The following is a 25,458-nucleotide window of genomic DNA, read 5'->3' as shown; positions in this document are numbered from 1 at the left end:
CCTTATAGTTCCAGAGTAGAACAATTTGATATTTATTTCTTTAGGCTGCGCTGGGTCTTAGGTCGTCTTTGTTGCGGCATGCATGCAGGATCTAGTTCCCTGATCAGGGATTGAACCTGGGCCCCTTGCACTGGGAGCTTCGAGTCCTACCCACTGGACCACCTACTCTGGGGAAGTCCCCCAGAGTAGAACAATTTGAATCTGTCTTTGGGAATAGAATTTTGTTAGAATTAGCTTTCAGTTTTTCCCTTTTATTTCTGAGTCATATATGCTGCAAACCTCTGTTTCAACTTATTGTCTCAATATGTATCGAGATAGTTTGTAAACTATGAACTGAATTTGACTTCAGCATAATATTTTTATGCTACAAACTAAAATGTAAGATTATTCTAAAAATCAGAGGAATGAGTAACATAAGAAAATTTAAAAATTATTCCAATACTAATTTTTAAAAATCAAGGATTAAGGCAAGTTAAACAGAGTCTGGTGTTTTCTAAATAATCATTCTAACTCAAGTCTTACAATGATATTATTACTTGCCTCCTCTTTCTTGCCTTTTTTTTTTTTTTTTAAGAAGCCCCAGGTTTTTGTTGTTGTTTTTTTTCTTTTTGGCTGCATCGGGTCTTAGTTGCGGCATGCAGGATCTTTCATTATGGTATACAGGCTTCTCTCTAGTTATGGCGCGGGCTCCAGAGCAGTGGGTGGGCTCTTTAGTTTGTGGCACGTGGCCTCTCTCGTTGAGATGCGCGAGCTCAGTAGTTATGGCGTGCAGGCTTAGTTGCCCCACAGCGTGTGGGATCTTAGTTCCCTGACCAGGGATTGAACCTGTGTCCCCTGCATTGGAAGGCAGATTCTTTACCACTGGATCACCAGGGAAGTCCCTCCTCTCTTTCTTGCTTTTTTTTTTTTTTTTTTTTGCGGTACTGGGGCCTCTCACTGTTGTGGCCTCTCCTGTTGTGGAGCACAGGCTCCGGACGCGCAGGCTCAGCGGCCATGGCTCACGGGCCCAGCCGCTCCGTGGCATGTGGGATCTTCCCAGACCGGGGCACGAACCCGTGTCCCCTGCATCGGCAGGCGGACTCTCAACCACTGCACCACCAGGGAAGCCCTCTTTCTTGCTTTCATTAAATCAAAATGGTCTTTTCCAGAGAAATAATAAACTGAAGGAAAGAATTAACATCCTTAAAGTACCAGGAGTTCAAAAGATAAGTAAGAAAAACACTAAAACTCTGCTGCCTTCAGATAGATGGATAATGGAGAGGAAGTTTGAACAAAAACAGATTCTCAAAAGAATAGTATAAACATTTGAAAAAATGTTTAACATTATTGAAATGAAATTATATTTTTTGCTGTTGGGTTAGCAATATTTTTGTTGTAATGGGTATCCTGTTGATAGGATTATATATTGGTATGACCTATACAAAATATAACACATACCACTAACTTTAAATGTATATAGACTCAGTAATTTAAGGAATCTACTCTAAAGAAGAAATATGAAATGTGGACCAAAATATCTGAATGGAGCTATTGATTGCAGCTGTGTTTATTGACTGTTAATTTAGCTGAAAATAACTTGAAAGCCCAACAGCTGGAAAATGGTTAAGTACATTTAATATATATTCATAACATTGGATATGATATGAACATTAATTTTTATATGTAAATTTTTAAAAATCATGGTGTTATGAAGAATTTCAAACATAAAAGTAAAGGTAGGGGAATTCCCTGGCAGTCCAGTGGTTAGGACTCTGCACTTTCACTGCTGAGGGACTGGGTTCAATCCCTGGTTGGGGAACTAAGATCCTGCAAGCCGCATGGCGCAGTCAAAAAAAAAAAAAATGTAAAGGTGGGATAGTGTAATGAACTCCCATACATATGGGGAATTTTTCTTTAATATATGATTTTTTTCCCTGTTTCACTGAGAAATAATTGACATATATCACTGTATAAATTTAAGACGTGCTACATGATGGTTTCGTTTACTTATATTGTGAAATGATTACCACAATAGGTTCAGCTAACATCCATCTTCTCATATAGATACAATAAATAGAAAAGAGAGAATAAAGGAAAAAAAAGTTCTCCTTGTGATGAGAACACTTAGGATTTATTGTCTTTAAAACTTTCCTGTATATAATATAGCAATATTAACTATAGTCATCATGTTGTACATTACATCCATAGTACTTATTTATCTTATAACTGGAAATTTGTACCTTTTGACCACATTCCTCCAATTCCCCCTTTCCCCTACCAGGAATTTTTAATAATATAGGAGAATGCTTATTGGTCACAATAAGCAGGATATAAAATTACATTGCTAACTCTTTGTCTCCATGGAGATTGTACAAATTTATACTTATATCATCAGGATACGTGGATGACCCTGACAACAGTTGATCATATCCAGTTGTACGTTAAAAAAAGGCATCTTGGTGATGTTTTCATTTGCATTTATCTTGAGAATGGTTGAATATCTTTTTATTTAAGAGCCATTTATACTTCCTTTTCTGTGTTTTTTTGTTTATATTCTTTGTTCATTTTGGGGGAGAGTAGTTAGCCTTTTTTGTATTAATGTGTAGGAGCCACTTAGACATTAGAGAAATTAGACTAATATAATCGATGAGTTTCAGATGTTGTTTTCACAGTTTGTGTTTTGATTCTGCTCCTGGAATATTTTTCCATGTGGCAGTTTATTTTAATGTAGTTAAATTGATCAATCTCTACCATTATGACTTTTGGGTTTTGTGGCATACGTACAGTTCCTTCACTCTGAGGTTATTAAAAAGTCTTCTGTATTTTCTTCTTGTACAGCAGTTATGAATACTTTGGTCTTAGGAACCCTTTACACTCTTAAAAATTGAGGCCCTCAAAGAGCTTTTTGTTTATTTGGGTTATATGTATTGATTCTACCATATTAGGAATTAAAATGGAGACATTTTCAAATATTTGTTAATTTATTGAAAAATAACAATGTTAGGCTCATTCTTTGTTAATATAAAGAAAATTTTTTATGAAAAAATAGCTGTTTCCCCAAAACAAACATTTGAGAGGATTGGCATTGTTTTACATTTTTTAAGTCTTTTTATTGTCTCGCTTAATAGGTGACTGCTAGATTCGTGTATTTGCTTCTACATTCAATCTGTTGTGATAAGGTATTTTGGTTGTAGTATCTGAAATAAAGTCTGGTTTTACACAGATTTATAGGTGGAAAATGGAGACTATTTTAAAAGCTTTTCCATGTTTTGGGGGTATTCTTCTTTGATATTATTCTAAAATTCACGAAGAGGGAGTTTCTTAAAGGTTAATAATAGTGTGGTATCTGAAATCATATCAATGACTTTTTTCATACTCTTTCACTGAGAGCCATAGGTGTATCAGTTAAGAGCCATTGGTTAAATAATATCTTTATCCATGCATGGTTTTTTTAATTAGTAGATTTTTGTTGTTTAAAGCAGTTTTAGATTCATAGCAAAATTGAGCAGAAAGTATAGAGAGTTCCTGTATACTCCCTGCCTCCTTCTACTCGCATAGTCTCTTCCACTATCAGCATCCTTCCCCAGTGGTACATTTGTTACAATTGACGACCCTACATTGACACATCATTATCACTCAAAGTCCATAGTTTATGTTAGGGTTGCTTTTGGTGTTGTGCATTCTAGGGTTTGACAAATGTGTAATGACATGTATTTACCATTATAGTTTCATACAGAATAGTTTCACTGCCCTAAAAATCTTCTGTGCTCTGCCTATTTATCCCTTCCTCCCTCCATTTTTTTTTTTTTTTTTTTTGCGGTACGCGGGCCTCTCACTGTTGTGGCCTCTCCCGTTGCGGAGCACAGGCTCTGGACGCGCAGGCTCAGTGGCCATGGCTCATGGGCCCAGCCGCTCCGCGGCATTTGGGATCTTCCTGGACCGGGGCACGAACCCGTATTCCCTGCATCGGCAGGCGGACTTTCAACCACTGTGCCACCAGGGAAGCCCCCTTCCTCCCTTCTTACTCCTGGCAACCACTGGTCTTTTTATTGTCTCCATAGTTTTGCCTTTTCCAGAGTGTCATATAGTTGGAATCATATAGTATATAGCCCCCATGCATGATTTTGAAACCTAGGTATTGGTCATTTATAAAGTATTGGTTAGCTGAGTTATGCAGATCATCCAAATATTGACACATTTTATTATACAATATAGCAAATCCTGTAACTGCTCAAAAAGTCCACTGTATACACATGGTCATAGTATTATTATGAAAATAATTTTGAGGGCTTCCCTGGTGGCGCAGTGGTTAAGAATCCTCCTGCCAATGCAGGGGACACGGGTTCAAGCCCTGATCCGGGAAGATCCCACATGCCGTGGAGCAAATAAGCCTGTGCACCACAACTACTGAGCCTGCGCTCTAGAGCCCATGTGCCACAACTACTGAAGCCCTCGTGCCTAGAGCCTGGGCTCTGCAGCAAGAGAAGCCACCGCAGTGAGAAATCTGCACACCAGAACGAAGAGTAGCCCCCGCTCGAGCACAGCAACAAAGACCCAGCACAGCCAAAAAAAAAAAAAATAAATAAATAAATAAAATTTTAAAAAAGAAAAAGAAAATAATTTTGATCTTGCAGACCCCCTGAAATGGTCTGGGGGACTCCTGGCGTCCCTGAACCATATTTTGAGAACCACTTTTCTATTACTTGTGTGGTTTTATCATTTACATTTTAAGCAGTCCCTCTTTTAAATTTTTCTTTAATTAATTAATTAAATATGGGGGGGTCCGTGTTGGATCTTTGTTGCTGGGCGTGGGCTTTCTCTACTTGCAGCAATCGAGGACTACTCTTCGTTGGGGTGCACGGGCTTTTCATTGCAATGGCTTCTCTTGTTGTGGAGCATGGGCTCTAGGCACGCAGGCTTCAGTAGTTGTGGCACGTGGGCTCATTAGTTGTGGCACGTGGGCTCTAGAGCGCAGGCTCAGTAGTTGTGGTGCACGGGCTTAGTTGCTCCGTGGTGCATGGGATCTTCCCGGACCAGGGATTGAACCCATGTCCCCTGCATTGGTGGGTGGATTCTTAACCACTGTGCCACCAGGGAAGTCCCATCATTTACATTTTAATCTTATAGCTCTGGAATTTTAAAATTAAAGCTGAGTAGTAGGGATATGAGTTAATATTTTTTTCTCATTGGCCATTGGTAGCCACTTAACAACCATTCCTTACTGATTAGAAGGCTTACCAGGCATAAAACCCTTCTTCAATGGGAAGATGATCTTGAGTTTATCTTCTTCTAGCACTCTTTCTCTGGTTAAGATAAATATGGAATGTCAGCTCTGTTATAAGGCAACATTGCTTATTGTAGAATGACCCTTGAATGGAACTGCATCTGGATAGGAAAGATTTTGAATGGACCACAAATTTCTCTTGGGAAGCAGAGACCTTAGCTGCCCTGTGTACATGCAGTTTGACTTGTGCAGGGACGAGCAAGTCATGGGCTGTTAAGATACTGATTCTTATGGCATACGAAGCTCACTTGTGGTGCCTAGAAATTGGCTCCTGGGTTTCTGTAAGGATCACTTCTGAAGACAGCACGACTGAAGCTGCAGTGCTGGCATACTCTTGTTTCCTGTCCTGTATGCTACAAAGTTAAATGAGCCTGGTTTCATGCTATAGTTTATTTGATCCTATGAGTGTGAAGGTCAGTATGTATCTGAGACCAATACTGGTAGTTATGCAAAATGAGCTTTGCAATTATATATATTTGGGTCTTTTTCTGGGCTTTATTTTTTTATTTTTATTTTTTTTGCGGTATGCGGGCCTCTCACTGCTTGCGGCACCTCCCACTGCGGAGCACAGGCTCTGGACGCGCAGGCCCAGCAGCCATGGCCCACGGGCCCAGCCGCTCCATGGCATGCGGGATCCTCCCAGACCGGGGCACGAACCCGCGTCCCCTGCATCGGCAGGCGGACTCTCAACCACTGCACCACCAGGGAAGCCCCTGGGCTTTCTTTTTTTAATACTGTATATTCGTGCACCAGTACCATACTTATTTTATTTTAATAAATTTATTTATTTATTTTTGGCTGCGTTGGGTCTTCATTGCTGCTCGAACCTGTGTCCACTGCATTGGCAGGCGGATTCTTAACCACTGCACCACCAGGGAAGCCCTTATTATTTTAAATTGAGGCTTTATTTTTAATATTGGTAGGCCTGACTCCTCTCATTAGTCTTTAAAAATTATTTTTCTTGACTGTTCTTTATTTTTCACTATGAATATTAAAATTATTTTTATTTTAATAACTTCTTTTAGAGTTTATTTTTTTGTCCTGTTACTTAAAATAGCATCTGGATAGTTGGACAGATGCTGTTTGCCATTTGAAAGCAGGTGTCTTTTTGCACAAATTGAACTGTTTTATTTTTTTTTATTTTTAAAATAAATAAATATTTATTTATTTATTTATTGTTGGCTGTGTTGGGTCTTCGTTGCTGTGTGCGGGCTTTCTCTAGTTGCGGCGAGCGGGGACTACGCTTCGTTGCCGAGCGCAGACTTCTCATTGTGGTGGCTTCTCTTGTTGTGGAGCACGGGCTCCGGGCACGCAGGCTTCAGTAGTTGTGGCATGTGGCCTCATTAGTTGTGGCTCGTGGGCTCTAGAGCACAGGCTCAGTAGCTGTGGCACACGGGCTTAGTTGCTCCACGGCATGTGGGATCTTCCTGGACCAGGGCTTAAACCCATGTCCCCTGCATTGGCAGGCGGATTCTTAACCACTGTGCCACCAGGGAAGTCCCTCAACTGTTTTATTGTAAGTTATTTACTCTTTTCCCTCTGTCCTCACCCTGGGCAACTGGCCAGTGCTCTGTTTTTCCAGCCTTCTGTTGCTGCTCAGTCAGCCCTTTGCATATCAGGCTGATCCTTTGTGTATGCCATTAGTCATGCAGGACAACAGCAGGAAGTGCAATAAAAGCAGCATCTTTTGCAACATTTCTTTGGTTTTTTGATACTGGATTTAAAACTTTGTTTTAGCCAGTGCCCTTATTTTGTCATTTGTTTCTGAGAAACACAGAGACCATAATAACTTTGAATATTAAGTATCTAGAGAGCTCCTAGGAGAGTTATGTTGGAAGCAATTTGCGTAGGTACTGTAATTACTTAAGTATTAAGCCTTACTTTTTAGGGAGCTGGTTTAGGGAAGAACAATAGGGCATAAGGTGTTAGGAAGGCAGAATGTTGGTGTCTCTTCTCCTGGAACTCTTATGTTTCACAGATTCTTGTCAATTGTAGATTCAATCTTTACTCTCCTGTTTGCTTTTTGAGGATCAGCATTGAAGAAAGCATAAAATAACAGAGTGATGGCCTTCGATACTCTTACTATGACCAAGAACAATGTTGCTTTCAGTATTACAAATTAAACTAATTCTCAAAAGGGCTAGTAAATGAACACCTCTCTTGAATTTCTCTTCTAGGTTAATGTTGACAAAGTTTTCTGCTCATCCTGTACTTGCTGCATTCCCCCTTGTTCTGTCCAGTATAGTAGCCACTAACCACATATAACTGTCTGGATTTAAATATAAATTAATTAAGTTAAAAATTCAGTTCCTCATTTGCACTAGTCACATTGACAGTGCTCAGTTGGCGGACATGGCTAGTGCCTGCTGTATCAGACTGTGCCTAGTGAACATTTCCATCACTGCAGGAAGTTTCATGAGACAGAGCTGCTCAAATCTCCTGGCCTGCCCTTGTCTCGTGAGCTTGTTTTCTACTTAAGAAAGATGATTGAGGCTGTTCTCCTTCTGTCATATTCATGTTTTTCTGGGCTCAGAGGAAGATTTTTTTTCTCATTTATGAAGGTTTATGCCTTTATTTTGGTTCTCTTAGAACTTGTATTCCATTTGTTATCTCTTCTCCCTAGTATCTTCATTCCTTTGAAGTTAGAGCAGAAATAGAAAAGCCATAGATGGAGGTTAACTTGGAGGCTGCTGCTGAGGTCTACAGCATTTCATACTGACATTCCTGTGGAGATGGTCACCACTATCTGTCCTGTCTTCAGCTTTCCATATCTTGAAGCCAGTTTAGTTTCAGTGTTCATCAGGTTTACGGGGACAGAGTCATACTACTCACAGTCAACATAGTAAGCTATTAAGAGACTCATGTATACATCAGGATGTCATAGTACTCATTAATAATGAGAACAGTAACTGACAAGAAGACCACATATTATTGTCAGCTGGCCTGCCGTAGATGAAATGAAATTTCAGATTATAATCAGAGGGTTTCAGTGTGCACATGGGACCTTAGTGTGAAGACTTAATTCAGTTATCTTAATGTCATCTATCTTTGAGAGTTCAGAATCCACTTGTGTCTGATGCATGTATCTGTCAGGTGAACCTAATATCAGGCAGGCTAATACTGTTTCTTGGGAATGCTCTTTGCCACTCTTCCCTTCACCTTTTTAAAGCCTTCCAGGGGAACATTTTTCTTCTGTTTATTTATTTTTTTAAATTCCAGGCAGATTATTATTAAATTGATTTAAGGGCCAGTTTCCCATTTCAGTCATTCAGGCGTAGGTTGAGAGACCATCTCTGTTGAGTTTTATTACTTTTTTGCTCCAATATTTGACTATATCTCAATGTTTTAGGCACCCTGGAGTGTACTGACTTCTTGTGTATTAATTACAGATTTCTGTTGCTCCAACACCAAATTTCTAGGCGGGTTTTCTTGTTGTGTAACCCCCAAATCTATATTTCTACAGCTGATCTGTTTCCAAAGTCTAGTCTCACTTCTAAATACAAAAATATCTAAATACATAGGTACTTCTATTGAGAAATTTATTATTAATTCCTCAGATCAAAAATATTAAAATTGAAGTTCTATTTTCAATACCCCTAAATCCTTCAAAAAGTATACAACCTTTTCAATTTCTTTTATCATTATGTAATCCCTCTTCAATTTTAACCACTTCTTCCTCCTCTCAGTTTTTTTAGTTATCAAATTTTCTTGCTTTTTTAGAGTCATGTACCATAATGTTGATTGCAGCACCATTTACAATAGCCAGGACATGGAAGCAACCTAAGTGTCCATCAACAGATGAATGAATAAAGAAGATGTGGCACATATATACAATGGAATATTACTGAGCCATAAAAAGAAATGAAATTGAGTTATTTGTAGTGAGGTGGATGAACCAGAGTCTGTCATACAGAGTGAAGTAAGTCAGAAAGAGAAAAACAAATACTGTATGCTAACACATATATATGGAATCTAAAAAAAAAAAAAAAAGGTTCTGAAGAACCTAGGGGCAGGACAGTAATAAAGGCGCAGACATAGGACTTCCCTGATGGCGCAGTGGTTAAGAATCCGCCTGCCAATGCAGGAGACATGGGTTCGATCCCTGGTCTGGGAAGATCCCACATGCTGTGGTGCAGCTAAGCCCATGTGCCACAACTACTGAGGTTGTGCTGTAGAGCCCGCGAGCCACAACTACTGAACCCTGCATGCCTAGAGCCCGTGCTCCGCAACAGGAGAGGCCACCGCAATGAGAAGCCCGCTCACCACAACGAAGGGTGCCCCCCTCTCGCTGCAACTAGAGAAAGCCCATGCACAGCAACAAAAACCCAACACAGCCAAAAATAAATAAATACATAAATAAATTTATTTATTTAAAAAAAAGAGAAAAGACGCAGACGTAGCGAATGGACTTGAGGACACGGGGAGGGGGAAGGGTAACCTGGAACGAAGTGAGAGAGTAGCATGGATATATATATACTACCAAATGTAAAATAGATAGCTAGTGGGAAGTAGCTGCATAGCACAGGGAGATCAGCTCGGTGCTTTGTGACCATCTAGAGGGGTGGGAGGGAGACGCAAGAGGGAGAGGATATGGGGGTATATGTAAACATAGCTGATTCACTTTGTTATACAGTAGAAACTAACACAACATTGTAAAGCAATTATACTCCAATAAAGATGTTTTTAAAAAATCCAAAAGAAACACAAAATGAATATCATGGCAGAAATTACTAAGACCACTGAATCCCACTGAAATGGATTTGAAAAGGGAAAAATGTATTATGTCCTATTGCAGTAGTCTATTTCTGTGTATTTCCATTTGTGTGTGTGTGTGTGTGTGTGTGTGCCTGTCATTGGATCTTAAAAAAAAATTATCTTGCTTTTTAATTTACATGATATCTACTCATTTCTATTCCCATTGCTTCCATTCCATTCTGTCTAGCCTACCTCAATAATCTCCAAATTCTCATATTAATCTACCCTGTTTTGTCTTTGCCTTCTGAACAGGAGCTTTGGTTTATGCATCTTTGTATCTGAAACAGATAAGTCATTATTTTGCAATAATCTGATTTTATTAGCTATTTAACACGTTAAACTACTTTAGTTGTTATATTTTAATCATTTAGAGTATTTATGTGAACTCTATTTTTTAGCGTGATGAACAAGTCTGGGGTGAATCGTGTAGTTTGGAAACGACCTCGGCTCACTCACAGTGGACCTGTGAGAAGGAGCACAGTCATTGACCAGATTCCATTTCTGGCAGTAGCAAGAGCACTTGGTAAGTAGGACTTATATTTGGTGAAATCATCTTGGATTTTCTATAATATATGGTGGTAAAATAAAAGAGAAGACTGAGAATTAAACCCTCATTTGGCACGTAATGAAGGTATAAATATGATATTATAGTAAATGATTGAAAACCTAATTATAGTAAATGATTGAAAACCTAATTAAAGTATGGGTTTCAGTGCCAATTGCTCTTTGATCATGAATTATGTTCAATGTTTTGCTAGTTCCCATTTATTTCTAGGGAAGTAAATGTATGCCTAGGCTTGATGTTAGCCTTAAAACTATTTCTAAATGTCCTTCCCTACTTCAGCCCTTCATATTTCTCTTAAGAGCCTTCAAAGCTCTTCTTTTTCATTAGCTAGCAAAGTAAATTGTACATGACAAAATAAACATACTTATTTTCTGTTCTACCTGGTTTTGAAAGGAAGGCTAGAGGATTATAGCTATAGAAATATCTTACCTTGGATGTACTAATGAAATTTTCTTCTAAAGAAAAGTTCTTTTAGAAAACACCACTTTTTCCCTTCTCTCCTTCTTCCTCTAACAGATACTTGAGAACTGACTTGGTACCAGGCACTGCCTTAGGCTTTGGAGAGATTATGCAGATAGACTCTGCCCTCAGGGAGCAAGACTAAGTAGTGGGGGAGATGGGCAATAAAGAAGGAAACTTGTCCTGAAAGTGATATAATATTGCAAGTCAATTATACTTTAGTTTTTTAAAAAGTAAGCTTGTAAATGAAGTAATTACAGGTTAGGAAATATGAAAGTCCTATGTAAAGAATAATTTAGAAGGGAAAAACTATTTTAGGTATTGTGATGGAAATGATCCTTTTAAGAAGTGTTATTTTATCTGAGATTTGATGGCTGAGAAGGAGTTATTCTTGTGAAGAGCCTGTTGAATATTCTAGGCATCGTTCCTGAATTGGGAAACAGCGTGGCCTGTTGTAGGAATTATCAAAAGGCAGGAGTTAAGGAGGCAAACATGAGCCACAGATGTTTTCATTCTAGTCTAAGGGCACTGGGAAACATTGAAGGATATTAAGCTAAGGAGTAACATTATCTGATTTGCATTTTTAAAAGATCATGCTACCTATCATGTTACTGTCTTTGTTCATCTTTGGTGATCATATACATATAGTCCCAATATTCATGGAGCCTGTAATCTAATGGGGAGAATAGATAATAAACAAATGAGAAAATTATTTTAAAAAGCACTATAAAGGAATTAAACAGTATGATATGCCACTGATTGGTGGGAGGGATAGTGGGTAGCAGAGGAGGGCTACTTTGGAGAGGATGATTAAGGAACATTCTTTTATTTATTTATTTTTCAATAAATTTATTTATTTTTGACTCCGTTGGGTCTTCATTGCTGTGCGTGGGCTTTCTCTAGTTGCGGTGAGCGGGGGCTACTCTTCGTTGCAGTGCGCGGGCTTCTTATTGCGGTGGCTCCTCTTGTTGCGGAGCACGGGCTCTAGGCGCGCGGGCCTCAGTAGTTGTGGCACTCAGGCTCAGTAGTTGTGGCGCACAGGCTTAGTTGCTCCGCGGCATGCGGGATCTTCCCAGACCAGGGCTTGAACCCGTGTCCCAGCATTGGCAGGCAGATTCTTAACCACTGTGCCATCAGGGAAGCCCAAGGAACATTCTTTTAAAAAGTGATATTTTGAGTGAGTAAGACCTAAAAGGAGGAGAAGGGGCCAAGTCAAAGCAAAGCCATAGCACTTGCAAAGGCTGTTAGGCAATTAGTGGACATTTGATTTGGGAGGGATGGTGGTGTGGGTTGTGTAGCATATATTCTTTTTTCCTACTGAATAATGCCCTGACTTCCTTTTGGGAAACTGTATCTCCCCTACTATGTGCAGTTTTAGTTTAGACATTCCTATTCAGGGTCCTTTTATAAAACATAAAAGGTCAGGCATATGACCCCAGCTAGATCAGTTAGATTCCCTGTTCCATGATTTTGAGTTGTGAATCTAGAAAGGATAAATATTAAAAACCAAAAACGTGTTGGAATGAATTCATCCTAGTGATAATGACCTCCTTTGGCAGTGCTCATTGATGTGGTTGGGTTTTCCTGCCTAGTTGTTTGGAATTGCCCTGTCTCCTTGCCTGGTTCTCCAGCTTCTTGTCTACCGTGTGAGCTACTTGATTTTCTTATGAGTTGCCTTTTTGGCCTAGGTTAACCTGAACTGGAAATTGTTGTTTGTTAGCAACGAATCCTAATGCAGAAAGGAAAGGACTTGCTGTCTTTAAGGACCAAGAATGAAGCCAGTGTGAGGGAGAGGAGGTAGAGATGTAAGATGAAGGCGGGGATGAGGACACTTGCCTGATTAAGAGGGTGGCGCAGGCTAAGGTAAGGAGTTTGGTGAAGACATTACCGGTGGTAGGCAAGAACTAAATCCTGCAAGGCTTTCTAGACCATGATAAGGAATTTTATTTTAAATGCTTTTGGGAAGGGATTGAAGAATAGGAGAGGAAGTAAACCATAGTGGTTAAGAGGTAGCCTTTGGAGCCAAAATTCCTAGTTTCCAATCCCAGTGCTGTTATTTACTGTACAAACTTGGGCAAATTACTTAATATATTGTGGCACAGTTTCTTCAGCTGTAAAGTGGGGCCTGCTTCATACTGTCGTGAGTATTGGGTAACTTAGCACATGTAAAGTGCTTAAAATAGTGCCTGGCACATAGTAAGTGCTCTGTAAATGTTAGTTGTTTTTATTACTGTTGTGTACTGAAGTAGGGCAGTGACATGATCCAGTATGTTTTTAAAGGATCATTTTCACTGATCCAGTTTGTTTTTAAAAGATCATAATGGCTAAAATTATAGGGTAATAAAATTGGAGGCCAGGGTCCCATTTAGGGACCTGTAGCAGTATTCTAAGCACTTTACATATTTTACAGATTTTTGTCTGAGTTTCCCAAGCCATTCATTCATAGTATACATGTGATATAATTGATCCTCCAATTGTTAGCAAGGAGAAAAAGGGGGCAAGGTGGATGACAGATAGTCAGCTGCTATTGACACTTCAGGTAGATGGTAAATTTCCAGTTAACTGTTGCCATTTGTAACATTAGTGAGCTTAGGAGAAAGGCATGGGAGGCAAGGAATTAATATTACTAAAGAAATAGAGGGAACTTTTGTGGGGAACTCAACACGGACTGAGGACAAGGTCTTACTCCAGGTTCAAAAGTAAGGTGAACCTTCAGTTTAGAAAGTAGATGCCAATTTATTTTGTATATGTTAAGTGTGTGTGCGCCAAGCATTTCAAGTAAGCCTTGAAACCCTTAAGTGATTGTAGAGAGGAAGAGAAGGAACAGGTGATGGAGTGGCAAAAAGAGCAGAAAAACCAACTGGTTTTCCCGTTTCAGACATTCCTACTTAGTTCAAATATAGCTCTGGAGTAATTCAGACAAGAAGTAATTCAACCTGCTTGAATATCTTCAGTAATCTTTCCTTAATGTTTTAAAGTAGAAATTCTTGTATTATTAGACAATTCTGTGAGTTAAAATCTGCTTCCATGAAGCTTTCAGACAGGGCAGTGTACTTCCTTTTCTTTTTGCATAATGACAGTCATTTACCTATTCAGAATTGGCTAGCATGTTTCTCTAGGCTAATTTCAGACCCTTCATTATTCTTGTCGTATTCCTCTAGATGTTTCCTTCAATAAACGTGATTTGGGAATTGAGGACACTGCAAGATGTGGTCTGACCAGTTTGAAATACAATGGAAATATTTAGTTCCTGCTACCTGATCATTGTACTTCTAATAATGGAGTCCAAGAATCCTTTCATTAGCTTTTTGTAATCTTAACACATTAGTTGGCTTATTAAGCTCAGATCTCTAGATATTTCTCTTATGAACTGCTACCAGGTCAAGTTTCTCTTTTATGTACTCTGTTGGTTTTTATTGGGATGGTGTAAGGGTGGGGAAATGGAGACTGAATAATAGCATTAGATGAGTTTTTGGTGAAATGTTTTTATCAACACAAAAGGTATTGATTAATAGATTGGTGTGTATTTAGAGACAGAGATCTTGATTGATGTGATGCTGTTTTTCTTCTTAGCTTAGTTTCAACATTTTTTAACTACCTAGAGAAAGAAATAATGTGCATGGTCCTCAATTTTGTATATTATACAAATATTCAAAAATACTTAGGCAGCAAGATATTAGCATTGTTTAACTACTTTTAGTTGCCAGAGAGAAAAAATAGTAATTAGAGAGTAGAGAAATCAGACACTTTGGGTGATGACAGTTACCATCACTAATGAGGAATAGTTGGACATTGTATGCCTCCAGATGTGTGGTACACATATCCCCTATGTAGTACCCTGGTCAAAAATGCATAGCCTCAATCTAGAATAAAGGAGGTTAAAGAAATGTTACAAGTAAAGAAAAAAAGAAGAAGAAAAGAAATGTTACAAGTATATGCTATTCCTGATCCTAGGCTGGATCCTATAAAGGATATTATTAGGCCATCTAATAATTCAGAATATGGATGGTAGACGGTATATTAGGTAAATATTATATTAATATAAATTTATGAAGCTGATAACTGCAGTGTCCTTATTCTTAGAAAATACACTTTGAAGTATTTAGGGATAAAGGACTATTATTTAAAATATTTTTTATATATGCACACAGAATCTTTTTTTTTTCGGTACGTGGGCCTCTCACTGTTGTGGCCTCTCCCGTTGTGGAGCACAGGCTCCGGATGCACAGGATCAGCGGCCACGGCTCATGGGCCCAGCCGCTCCGTGGCATGTGGGATCTTCCCAGACCGGGGCATGAACCCGTGTCCCCTGCATCGGCAGGTGGACTCTCAACCACTGCGCCACCAGGGAAGCCCCAGAATCTTTATATATATGTAGATTGAAAACAAGTGAATGGGGCAAAATGTCAACAATAGATGAATCTGAGTAAAGATCGGTGTTCTTTGTCATAGTTTTATTTTTATAGCTTTATACATTTGAAATGATCTCCAGATGAAATGTTTTTTAAAATAGGCTGGCAGGGACTTCCCTGGTGGCGCAGTGGTTAAGAATCCGCCTGCGAATGCAGGGGACAGGGGTTCGATCCCTGGTCTGGGAAGATCCCACATGCCGCGGAGCAACTAAGCCCATGAGCCACAACTACTGAGCCCGCATGCCACAACTACTGAAGCCCACATGCCTAGAGCCCGTGCTCAGCAACAAAAGAAGCCACCACAAAGAGAAGCCTGCGCACCAGAACAAAGAGTAGCCCCCACTTGCCACAACTAGAGAAAGCCCGTGCGCAGCAACAAAGATCCAATGCAGCCAAAAAAGAAATAAACTTTTAAAAAAATGGATAAAACCACATACAGAGTCCCCACTTCTTTGTGATTGTTTATTCATTCACCAAATATTTATTAAATGCCTGCTGTGTGCCAGGTATTGCTCTAGGTTCTGAGGATTCTGCAATGAACAAGACAGGTGAAAATTCCTGGACCCACGGAACTTACTTTCTAGTGAGGGGAAACAGATGATAAACTAAAATAAATAAGTAGAATATATATTGTGGTATATAGTAAAAAGTGCTAATGTGAAAAATAAAGCAGGAAACGTTGTGGGGGTGGGAGTGTAATTTTAAATGGGATTGTCAGGGGGCTTCCGTAGTGGCACAGTGGTTAAGAATCCACCTGCCAATGCAGGGGACACGGGTTCGAGCCCTGGTCCGAGAAGATCCCACATGCCATGGAGCAACTAAGCCCGTGCGCCACAACTACTGAGCCTGCGCTCTAGAGCCCACGAGCCACAACTACTGAAGCCCATTGGCCTAGAGCCCATGCTCCGCAACAAGAGAAGCCACCACAATGAGAAGCCTGTGCACTGCAACGAAGAGTAGACCCCTCTCTCTGCAATTAGAGAAAGCCCACAAGAAGCAATGAAGACCCAACACAGCCAAAAATAAAACAAACAAATAAATAAATGGGATGGTCAGAGGAGGTCTGAAAAGATGACATTTGAGTGAAGAGATGAGGCATCAAGGTCTGTGGGTGTTTGGGGCAAGATATTAGGCAGAAGGAACAACAAATACAAAGTGTCCTTTTTATGATTTTTTTTTTTTAACTGAGCAGCTTGAAAGGTGGAGTTGCCATTAACTGATGTAGCAAAGACCAGAGTATATGTAGCAGGGGGAGGTCAGTTCAGTTTTGGACAACTTACCTTCAAGGTGCTAATCAGACATTAAAGTGGTGATATCCATTGGGATTCTGGTTATGAAAATTGACTAGGTGAGGGCCAGGCTAGAGATATCAGTCTGTGGCTGAATCAAGGGATTGAGTGTAGGTAAAAAAGGGGGGAAAAAAGAAAAGGGAAGGGTCCAGTGACTGAGCCCTGAGATACTGTCACTGTTAAGAGGTGGGGGCATGAATGGAAGAACAGGTAAAACAAGACTGAGAAAGAGCCACAGGTAAAATACAAGAAAGTTCAGGAGAGTGTCCTGAAAGCTAAGAGAAGAAACTGTTTCAAGAAGGTATTTCGTTATATGTCAGTTATACCTCAATTAAAAAAAATTTTCAAATACTGTTGATAGTTCAGGTAAAGGAAAGACTGAGAAGTGACCTTTGGGTTTAACAATGTGAAAGTCATTGGTGACCTTGACAAAGTAGCTTTTGGTGGATATTGAGACCACAATCGTGACTGGAGCTGGTTCAAGAAAGAGTGAGATGGAGAAATTTTGATATAACAAGTTTTAGACACTCTTCCTAGGTTGGGAAGGAAGAGATGGGGCTTTAGCTGGAGTAGAAAGAATAGCGTCAAGAGAGGGTTTGCTACTGTTATTTTTAAAAGGGAAGAAATAATAACAGTTGATGGGAAAGATCATCTAGACCAGGGAAAACTCCATGTAGGAGATAAAATACAATTGCTATAGTAATTTCCTATGACAATTACATTATTGTAACATAATTTTGTAAACAAATGTATGGAAATAAATGAATATTTTCATATAAAAAGACGTGGGAGAGATGGTTTTGTTTTAGTAATGGAAAAAAATTGCTTCTGCTTTTTCTCTTGATTTTATTTTTCTATCACATATTTTCTCAAATATCTTTTTTATTTTTTTAAACTTTATTGAGATATAACTGACATACAGCACTGTATATAAGTTTAAGGCGTACAGCATTTAAAAGAGAATATCCTTTAGATATGAACATTTAAGCTGAAAGAAATGCTTTGTCATATTACTTTTCCTGTCTTTATTTTGGCACTTGGGGGAAAAAAAGTTAATTATTTAAGTTCTAGCTTTCTTTTTAAGTTTAACTTGTTGCATGGTAATTCTTATTGGCCCATAGTAAATTAAATTATAGAATTTAGCACCACTCTTATGGTTAATAGTCCTTTTTCTTCCAGTTTTTTGGGAAAGAGAGAAGTTTGCTTATCAAAATTTGTACTGATGATGATCAAAATTACCTGAGTGCAAATGTAGCAAAGGTGTCTCCTAGTGGCTGTCCGATGGAATTGCATGTGAGTCTTGCAATTCATTTATTCATTGAACAGATATTTGAGTGCAGTATGTGCCAAGCACAGGGTCTTTGCCCTCATGGAAGCTTACAGTTTAGAGAGGGGAGAGGCATTCATCAAATGATCACAAAAAGAACTGAAACATTACAACTCTTAACTATTTGTATATCTGTTAATGGGAACTTAAAATGGGAGTATTTTACCTAACCGTAGAGGCCAGAGAAGTGATGTTTGAGCTGAGGTCTTAAGAATTACTAAAAGTTAATAGAAGAAGAAAATGTGTTTTAGGCATAGGAACTGCATTTGTGAACAGCTCTGTGATAGGAGGAGGCATGGTGAATTATAAGGGACTCTGATGAAGGGTAGGTGGAACAAAGATATGGGAACAAGAGGCATAGATAAAGTCAGAAAATACTGCATTTTTATAGGCTGTGGTTAAGAGTTATGCAAGAGTAAACTATTGCAGAGTTGGGGTGGGAAACATATAACTAGGTAGGGGTGTGTGTGTGTTTTAATTATGGCAAAATACATATAACAAAATTTACCATCTTAACCATTTTAAGTATACAGTTCAGTGGTATTAAGTACATTTACATTGTTGTGCAACCACCGTCAATCTTAAATTTGTGTTTTAAAGAGATGATTTTGGTTGCAGTTTTGAGGATGGATTAGGTGAGGCAAAAGTTGCTGGGAAGCTCTCCCCGGGAAGCCACTCACAGAGCTGGAGGGGGGTGGGGGAGGAATGTTGAAATTCCCTAGGATAAGGACCACTAGGTGTCCTGCACATTGCTGGCTGCAGTATGCCCCAGCAGCAAGCAGAGAACATACTGAAACCAGAAGAAAGGCCTCTTTCTCATCTGGTATCACTCCAGTGCCCCTACTGAAAACAAAAGGGAAATGGCCATTGAGCAGGCAACCAACCTCTGCCACAATGTTCAAGGCCCCTCCCTTTAATGTATAGAGGAATGACATTCCTGTGATCCTATAATGGTGCACAAACACTAGGCCAATAATAAAATACTTAGTTCAATTCTGATTCTTACTCATTTGATCTCAGGTAAAGCCATGTAGATTACCTGAACTGGCAAAATAAGGGAACTGGCTCTATCTTCTGTTACTAAATCTAGCTATGAATACAGATCATATGGTGAGTTCATTAAAAATTCAAATTCTAGGGACTTTTACCGGCAAATATAAAGCAACTTGAGCATCAAAACAATAACAGGAATAAGTTATAGTATAATGAGGAAAAAAAGAATCCCTAAGTCCATACTGGTACAAAAAGATTATAAAGAGGTAGAGAGAACAATGGAAAGTTCTTCTTTAGAAAAGACAACTAATAAATGTAGTTAGTGTCCTAATTCTATCATCAGTTTACAACCGTCACAGTAGCACTTGATTCGTGCAAGAATCATTAATGAATGCTGAAATGTGGCATATTTGGGTGAGGAATAGGATATTTCACACAATCTCAAACTATCACCGTACAGATTACTTAGGGCATCTTTACAGTGCTGGTAGGCAGCACTTTAACTGAATGATCAGGCTTGGCATTGCCAATAATAGGACAGACTGACATTTTGTGCCTCCTAATGTGACATACTAAGAAGGCTATGATTTCAGCATTGTAGTATTCTGGCCAAAAAAAAAGTTTAACCTGAACACAAACCCTTATATCTAGCCTGCGGACACGAGGAAGCAGTCAGACAAATCCAAATTGAGGGTCACTCTGCAGACAACTGGCCTGGACTCTTTTGACAATTGTCTGTCAGTGTCATGAATGACAAAAACAAATCACAAAACCTAGAGAATTGTTCTGGGTTAAAAACAACTAAAAAATATGACAACTGAATGTAATGAATGATCCCTGAGTGGATCCTGGATATTAAAAAAGCATTATTGCAGGAATTCCCTGGTGATCCAGGGGTTAGGACTTGGCACTTTCACTGAGGGGCGCCTGGGTTCGGTCCCTGTTGGGGGAATTAAGATCCTGAAAGCCACGTGGTGCGGCCAAAATAGAAAAGGCATTATTGGGATAACTGGGGAAATTTGAACATAGATTTTATATTACACAATACTGGATCAACATGAAATTTTCTGACCGTGGCTACATAGGAGAATATCCTTATGCTCAGGAGATTAAATAGGAGATACACCATGTTATTGGGTTGGGAGATATAATATTGTTAAGATGGCATTTCTCCCTGAAGTGATCTATAGGTTCAGTGCAATCGCATTCAAAACCCAGAATCTGGGGGGACTTCCCTCCTGGTCCAGTGGGTAAGACTCCACGCTCCCAAAGAGGGGGCTGAGGTTTGATCCCTGGTCTGGGAACTAGATGCTGCATGCATGCTGCAACTAAGCATTTGCATGCCGCAACTAAGAGTCCACGTGCCGCCACAACTGAAGATCCCTCATGTTGCAACTAAGACCCAGTGCAGCCTAAATAAATAAGGTAATAATAATATTATTATTTTTTAAAATATATTTTTTTAATTTTTGGCTGCGTCAGGTCTTAGTCATGGGATTTTTGTTGCAGCACGTGGGATCTTTCGTTGCGGCACACAGGCTCCTTGTTGTGGCGCACGGGCTTCTCTCTAGTTGTGGCTCACGTGCTCAGTAGTTGTGGTGCATGGGCTTAGTTGCCCCACAGCATGTGGGATGTTAGTCCCCTGACCAGGGATCAAACCCGTGTCCCCTGCATTGGAAGGCGATTCTTAACACTGGAACACCAGGGAAGTTCCAGTAAATATCATGAAAAAAAAAAAAAATAGAGTTTGGGAATTCCCTGGCGGTCCAGGGGTTAGGACTCCATGCTTCCACTGCAGGGGGCACAGGTTCACAGGGAATTAAGATCCCCCATGCCACGTGGCCCAGCCAAAAACTAAAAATAAACAAATAAATAATTAATTTAAAAAACAGTTTTAGAAATTTAAGTTAGGAGAAATGCGCCTTTCTTCTGGAAATGTATTGAGGTTTAGTGAGAAAGAAAAAAGAGATTGGCAACATATTGGGGGCTAGTGATTTCGGAGTTGCGAGCTTGAGAGGACAATTTTGTGGAAGGAGTATACATATATATTGGGTATATATCCGTAGACATCTCTAGAAGGATACATAAGGACAATAGTTGTTCCCTAAGTGGAGAAGCAGAAAGGACATGAATGGGAAAGGAGATTTTTGTATCTTTTGGTTTTCGTGCCATGTGAAATAAACAAGTAACTTATTTTAAAATATTTTCAAATTTATAACAATATTAATGTTAGTTTATATATGAGAAATTGTGACCCTTCTTTGAGGTCATATAGTTTGCATTAGATTCAAAATTGGAATTTCTTTTTTTAACCTAGATTTTAAGTTTAGACATATTAGGGATTCTGCTTTATATGAATTTATGTTTTTACTTGGAGTGGCAATATTAATTTCAAATATTGGGGGGGAAATTGCTTTTGAAAGCTTTTAGCATCACATATGAACCCTGTAATTGCTATCTTAAAATTTATCTTAACTGTTTCCATCCATGTTCATTTTTATAGTTTCATCAACCAGGGAGTTTTGTTTTACTGGTATAAAGAAATAAATGTGTCTTTGTGAGGTGACCTGGATTATAATTAGCTTTTAGTGGTCATATGTGTTCTCTTTTGTTACTCTGAAGGATGAATTGCCCCTTTCAAGAGGCTGGTTTAGCAGTGAATTTTGCTATTTCAGAGTAGAGTAATTGATTTGAATTATTCTTTCCTTGGACTCTGAGCATATTTGGATTGGCCAGTATTTCTGATGAGAGGTATGGCGACGTTTAAATAAGGAAAGGAGAGGACAAAGAGCTTCCTCTTGTTTAGCAAAAGTCAGACCTGCTTAACAGCGGCAAAAACAATTTATCCTCTTGTCTGAAAACCTTTTGCTCTTAATTAGGTCTTTCCCCAAAGTATTTCACAACAAACAAAAGAGGCAGAAATTAATGTTTTCTCCTTCTTGTCTCCTCCTTCCTGTTTTTGGACGCAGAAGAGTTTATATTGTCCTACTTATTTATCTTATGTATCACAAAAGAGTAGATGGTTTCTATAAATTTTTTTTTCTATTTCAGTTTTATTGATCTTTTAGATGACCTGAGTCAACTAAAGCTTCTTTTATGTTGAACATTTTGAGGTGTACATCTAATGCGTCTAAAAAGCAGAAGTGTTAGGCATTGTTTTATGTGGAGCTAATCAAGAAGGAAGATAATTATTTAAGAATCTTCTTTTACTGGCTCACTGAAAGGGTGAACTATTGATCTCCAAAGGCTAGTCATTGATCTCCAAAGGCTAGGTAGGTTGAAAGCATAAAAATGCTCATTTTTATCTCTGGAATTTTCTTCCAAGTGACTGGCACCCATCCTTTCAGTTTTGATGTAGGTATTTTCTTGACCTAGGGGGTTAACAGGAGGTTTTCAGTTAGCCACTAGGACTCTTATTTGTAGAGCAAGGTCTCCACATTTTATCTTTTTTTACAGTTATCTTAGTTAATCTTGGCCCTTCGCTCTTCCCCATACATTTTATTTTTTTCTACTTTTAAATATATTTTTAAAAATTTTTATTGGAGTATAGTTGATTTACAATGTTGTTTCTGCTGTACAGCGAAATGAATCAGTTATACATATATCCACTCTTTTTTAGATTCTTTTCTCACGTAGGTCATTACAGAGTATTGAGTAGAGTTCCCTGTGCTATACATAGAGTAGGTCCTTCCTATACGTTTTAGAATCAGCTTGTCAGATTCTACAAAAGTCCTTTTGGGATTTTGGATGGAATTACATTGACATTATAGGTTATTTTTGGAAGAATTAACATCTTCATAATGTTAACTCTTCCTATCTTTGATTATAGTTTATTTCCCCATTTATTTAGATAGTCTTTGGAATCTAATTGTATAATCTTGTCCATAAAAGATTTGCACACCCTTTATTAAATTTCGCAGTACCTGATATTTGGTTCACTGTTACAAATGGAATTGTTTAAAATTTTCCATTTTCCATTTCTTGCTATTGTACAGAGATACAGCTGACTTTTATATATTGGGTTTGTATTTAACAACCTTGCTAAGTGTTCCTGTTCTGATAATTTATCTAACTTCTTTTTGTTTTCCCATGTAGAAATAAAATTATCTTCAAGTAATGATAGTTTTATTTTCTCCTTTCCAATTCACATATATCATTTATTTTTATCTTACTGTGTTGAGAAGGATCCCTCATATAGAATTAGAAGAGACGTGGTGATAGAAGGCATACTTGTATCAGGTTCATAAGGGAGTTACCTTTTCAAATTTCTAGTTTGCTAAGAAGTCTTTTTTTTTTTTAAATCATGAATGGATTTTGAATGTTATCAAATGCTTTTCTGCATCTGTTGAGATGAACATGTAGATTTTCTTCTTTAATCTGTTGATATGATACTACTAGCTTGCAAATAATACTTCTTGCTTTTTCTGCCTCCTGCTCCCCAGGTGATTTGTGGAGCTATGATTTCTTCAGTGGTGAGTTTGTGGTGTCACCTGAACCAGACACAAGTGTCCACACTCTTGATCCCCAGAAGCACAAGTATATTATCTTGGGGAGTGATGGTCTTTGGAATATGATTCCACCTCAAGATGCCATCTCAATGTGCCAGGACCAAGAGGAGAAAAAATACTTGATGGTGAGAAGTAACTCAATTCGATATTATCTACACATTGTTCTGGTACTTTGGTCAGGGGTCTTGAATATGAACTAAGGATGTTCACCTTGAGTAGATTTTTGTATTTGCCCTGACTGTAGAAGAAAGTAAAATATAGATTTCTGAAGCTTATTAGGAGAACAAGACAGGAAACAGATGAATGAAACTAGATAAGAAAACATACAGCCACTGACTTCATTATGAGCAGCCCTTGACTTCCTGGCCTATGGAACCCTCACCGATCCTTCTTTTTATAAATTGAGATATAATTCACATTCCATAAAATTTACCTTTTTAAAGTATTCAGGTCAGTGTTTCTTAGGATATTCTCAAAGTTATGTAACTCTCACCACTAATTCCAGAACATTTCATCACTGCCCCCAACAAACCCCATAACCATTAGCAGTCATTCACTATCACCCCTGTTCCCTGGCAACCACTAATTTTTTTTGTCTCTATGTATTTGCCTGTTTTGCATACTGCATATAAATGAGATCATACAATATGTGGCATTTTGTGTCTGACTTCTTTCACTTAAGCATAATGTTTTCATGGTTCATTCATGTTGCTTGTATCAGTACTTTATTCCTTTTTATGACTGAATAATTTTCCATTGATGGATATATAACACTTTATTTATCCATCCATTCATCAGTCAGTGGGTACTTTAGTTGTTTCCACTTTTTGGCTATTTTGAATGATGCTGCTGTTAACATTCATGTATAAGTTTTTGTGTGGACATGTTTTCAGATCTCTCAGGTATCTACCTAGGAGTGGAATTCCTGGGTCATGTGGTAACTCTATGTCACCTATATTGTTTTAGTCAATTGCAAACCTAGAAACAACCATCAATGAGAAAATTCTTTTCTTTCCTTCCTGGCTTGCTTAAAAGTTGATCTTCATTCTGAGCAATGACAAAGTAAGGAGATTTGGAAAGTGCAGTGTTATTGAAGGCAAGGAAAGAGAGTGTTTTGGAGTAGTAGCCAGCAATGTCAAATTCTACAAAGAAGTAGAGGCAGATGGATGAAAACAGGGTATTGGGTTTTACATTTAGGACCTTTTATTATTAGTGACCTTCAAGGATGAAGAGTTTCGGTTGAAGTGATGAGGGCATTAACTAGCAGACTGGAGTGATGATGAAACAGTACTTTGTGAGCCTAGGAAATAGATGTAGTGAGTGTTCAGGAAGACAAGGGAATGCGCCATTGTTAGCTTGAAAAGATAGTGAGGGTCTTGAAAGCAGTTTTATAGTCTTACAAGAAAGATTGACAGAACAAGAGAAATAAGGGATGTTGATGGAATGAAGGTCCAGAGCACATCGAAGTAACTGGAATCAATGGCTCCTTGGAAAAGATTATCTTTTTCTAAGATGGGAGGAATGGTAAAGCTATATTTTGGGGTGATAAGGAGGCAACATGAAAGAACTTGTATTAAATTGCTTCCATTCATTCTCTCAACTAACATGTTAGGCACTAGGTACAAAGGAAGCAAAGGTAAATAGAATATGGTCCTTGCTTAGCATTTACCATTATTATTACAAATAGGATATATAGCTAGCTATCAGTACCATTTGATTGTGAGTTGTTTAAAGATAAGAGTCATGTATCTATTCAATTTTACAAACTTGGGGCTAGCATGATGCATTTGGTCAGTGATGTCAGATATAAAAGAAAGATTAAATAAAATAAAGACTATTTTGTCTGTTGGAGTTTGTTTGTTTGTTTGTTTGCTACGCTGGCTTGCG

The 25,458-nt window shown here is 38.5% G+C and overlaps 1 protein-coding gene across 1 annotated transcript in view; it reads left to right on the top strand.

Annotated features, from left to right (window-relative positions):
• PPM1D (protein phosphatase, Mg2+/Mn2+ dependent 1D) overlaps positions 1 to 25,458 on the top strand; it is a 53,712-nt gene that overhangs the window by 18,048 nt on the left and 10,206 nt on the right. Inside the window, exons 3-4 of the mRNA XM_029212668.1 lie at positions 10,417 to 10,541; positions 23,506 to 23,696. Of these exons, the coding sequence (XP_029068501.1) occupies positions 10,417 to 10,541; positions 23,506 to 23,696 (316 nt within the window). The remainder of the gene's footprint in view (positions 1 to 10,416; positions 10,542 to 23,505; positions 23,697 to 25,458) is intronic.

This window comes from Monodon monoceros, unplaced genomic scaffold, assembly GCF_005190385.1.
Source record: "Monodon monoceros isolate NGI ecotype Baffin Bay Population unplaced genomic scaffold, NGI_Narwhal_1 Super_Scaffold_9, whole genome shotgun sequence".
NCBI lineage: Eukaryota > Metazoa > Chordata > Mammalia > Artiodactyla > Monodontidae > Monodon > Monodon monoceros.
The sequence above is the reverse complement of the archived record's forward strand: the minus strand, read 5'-3'. Positions and strand labels throughout refer to the sequence as shown.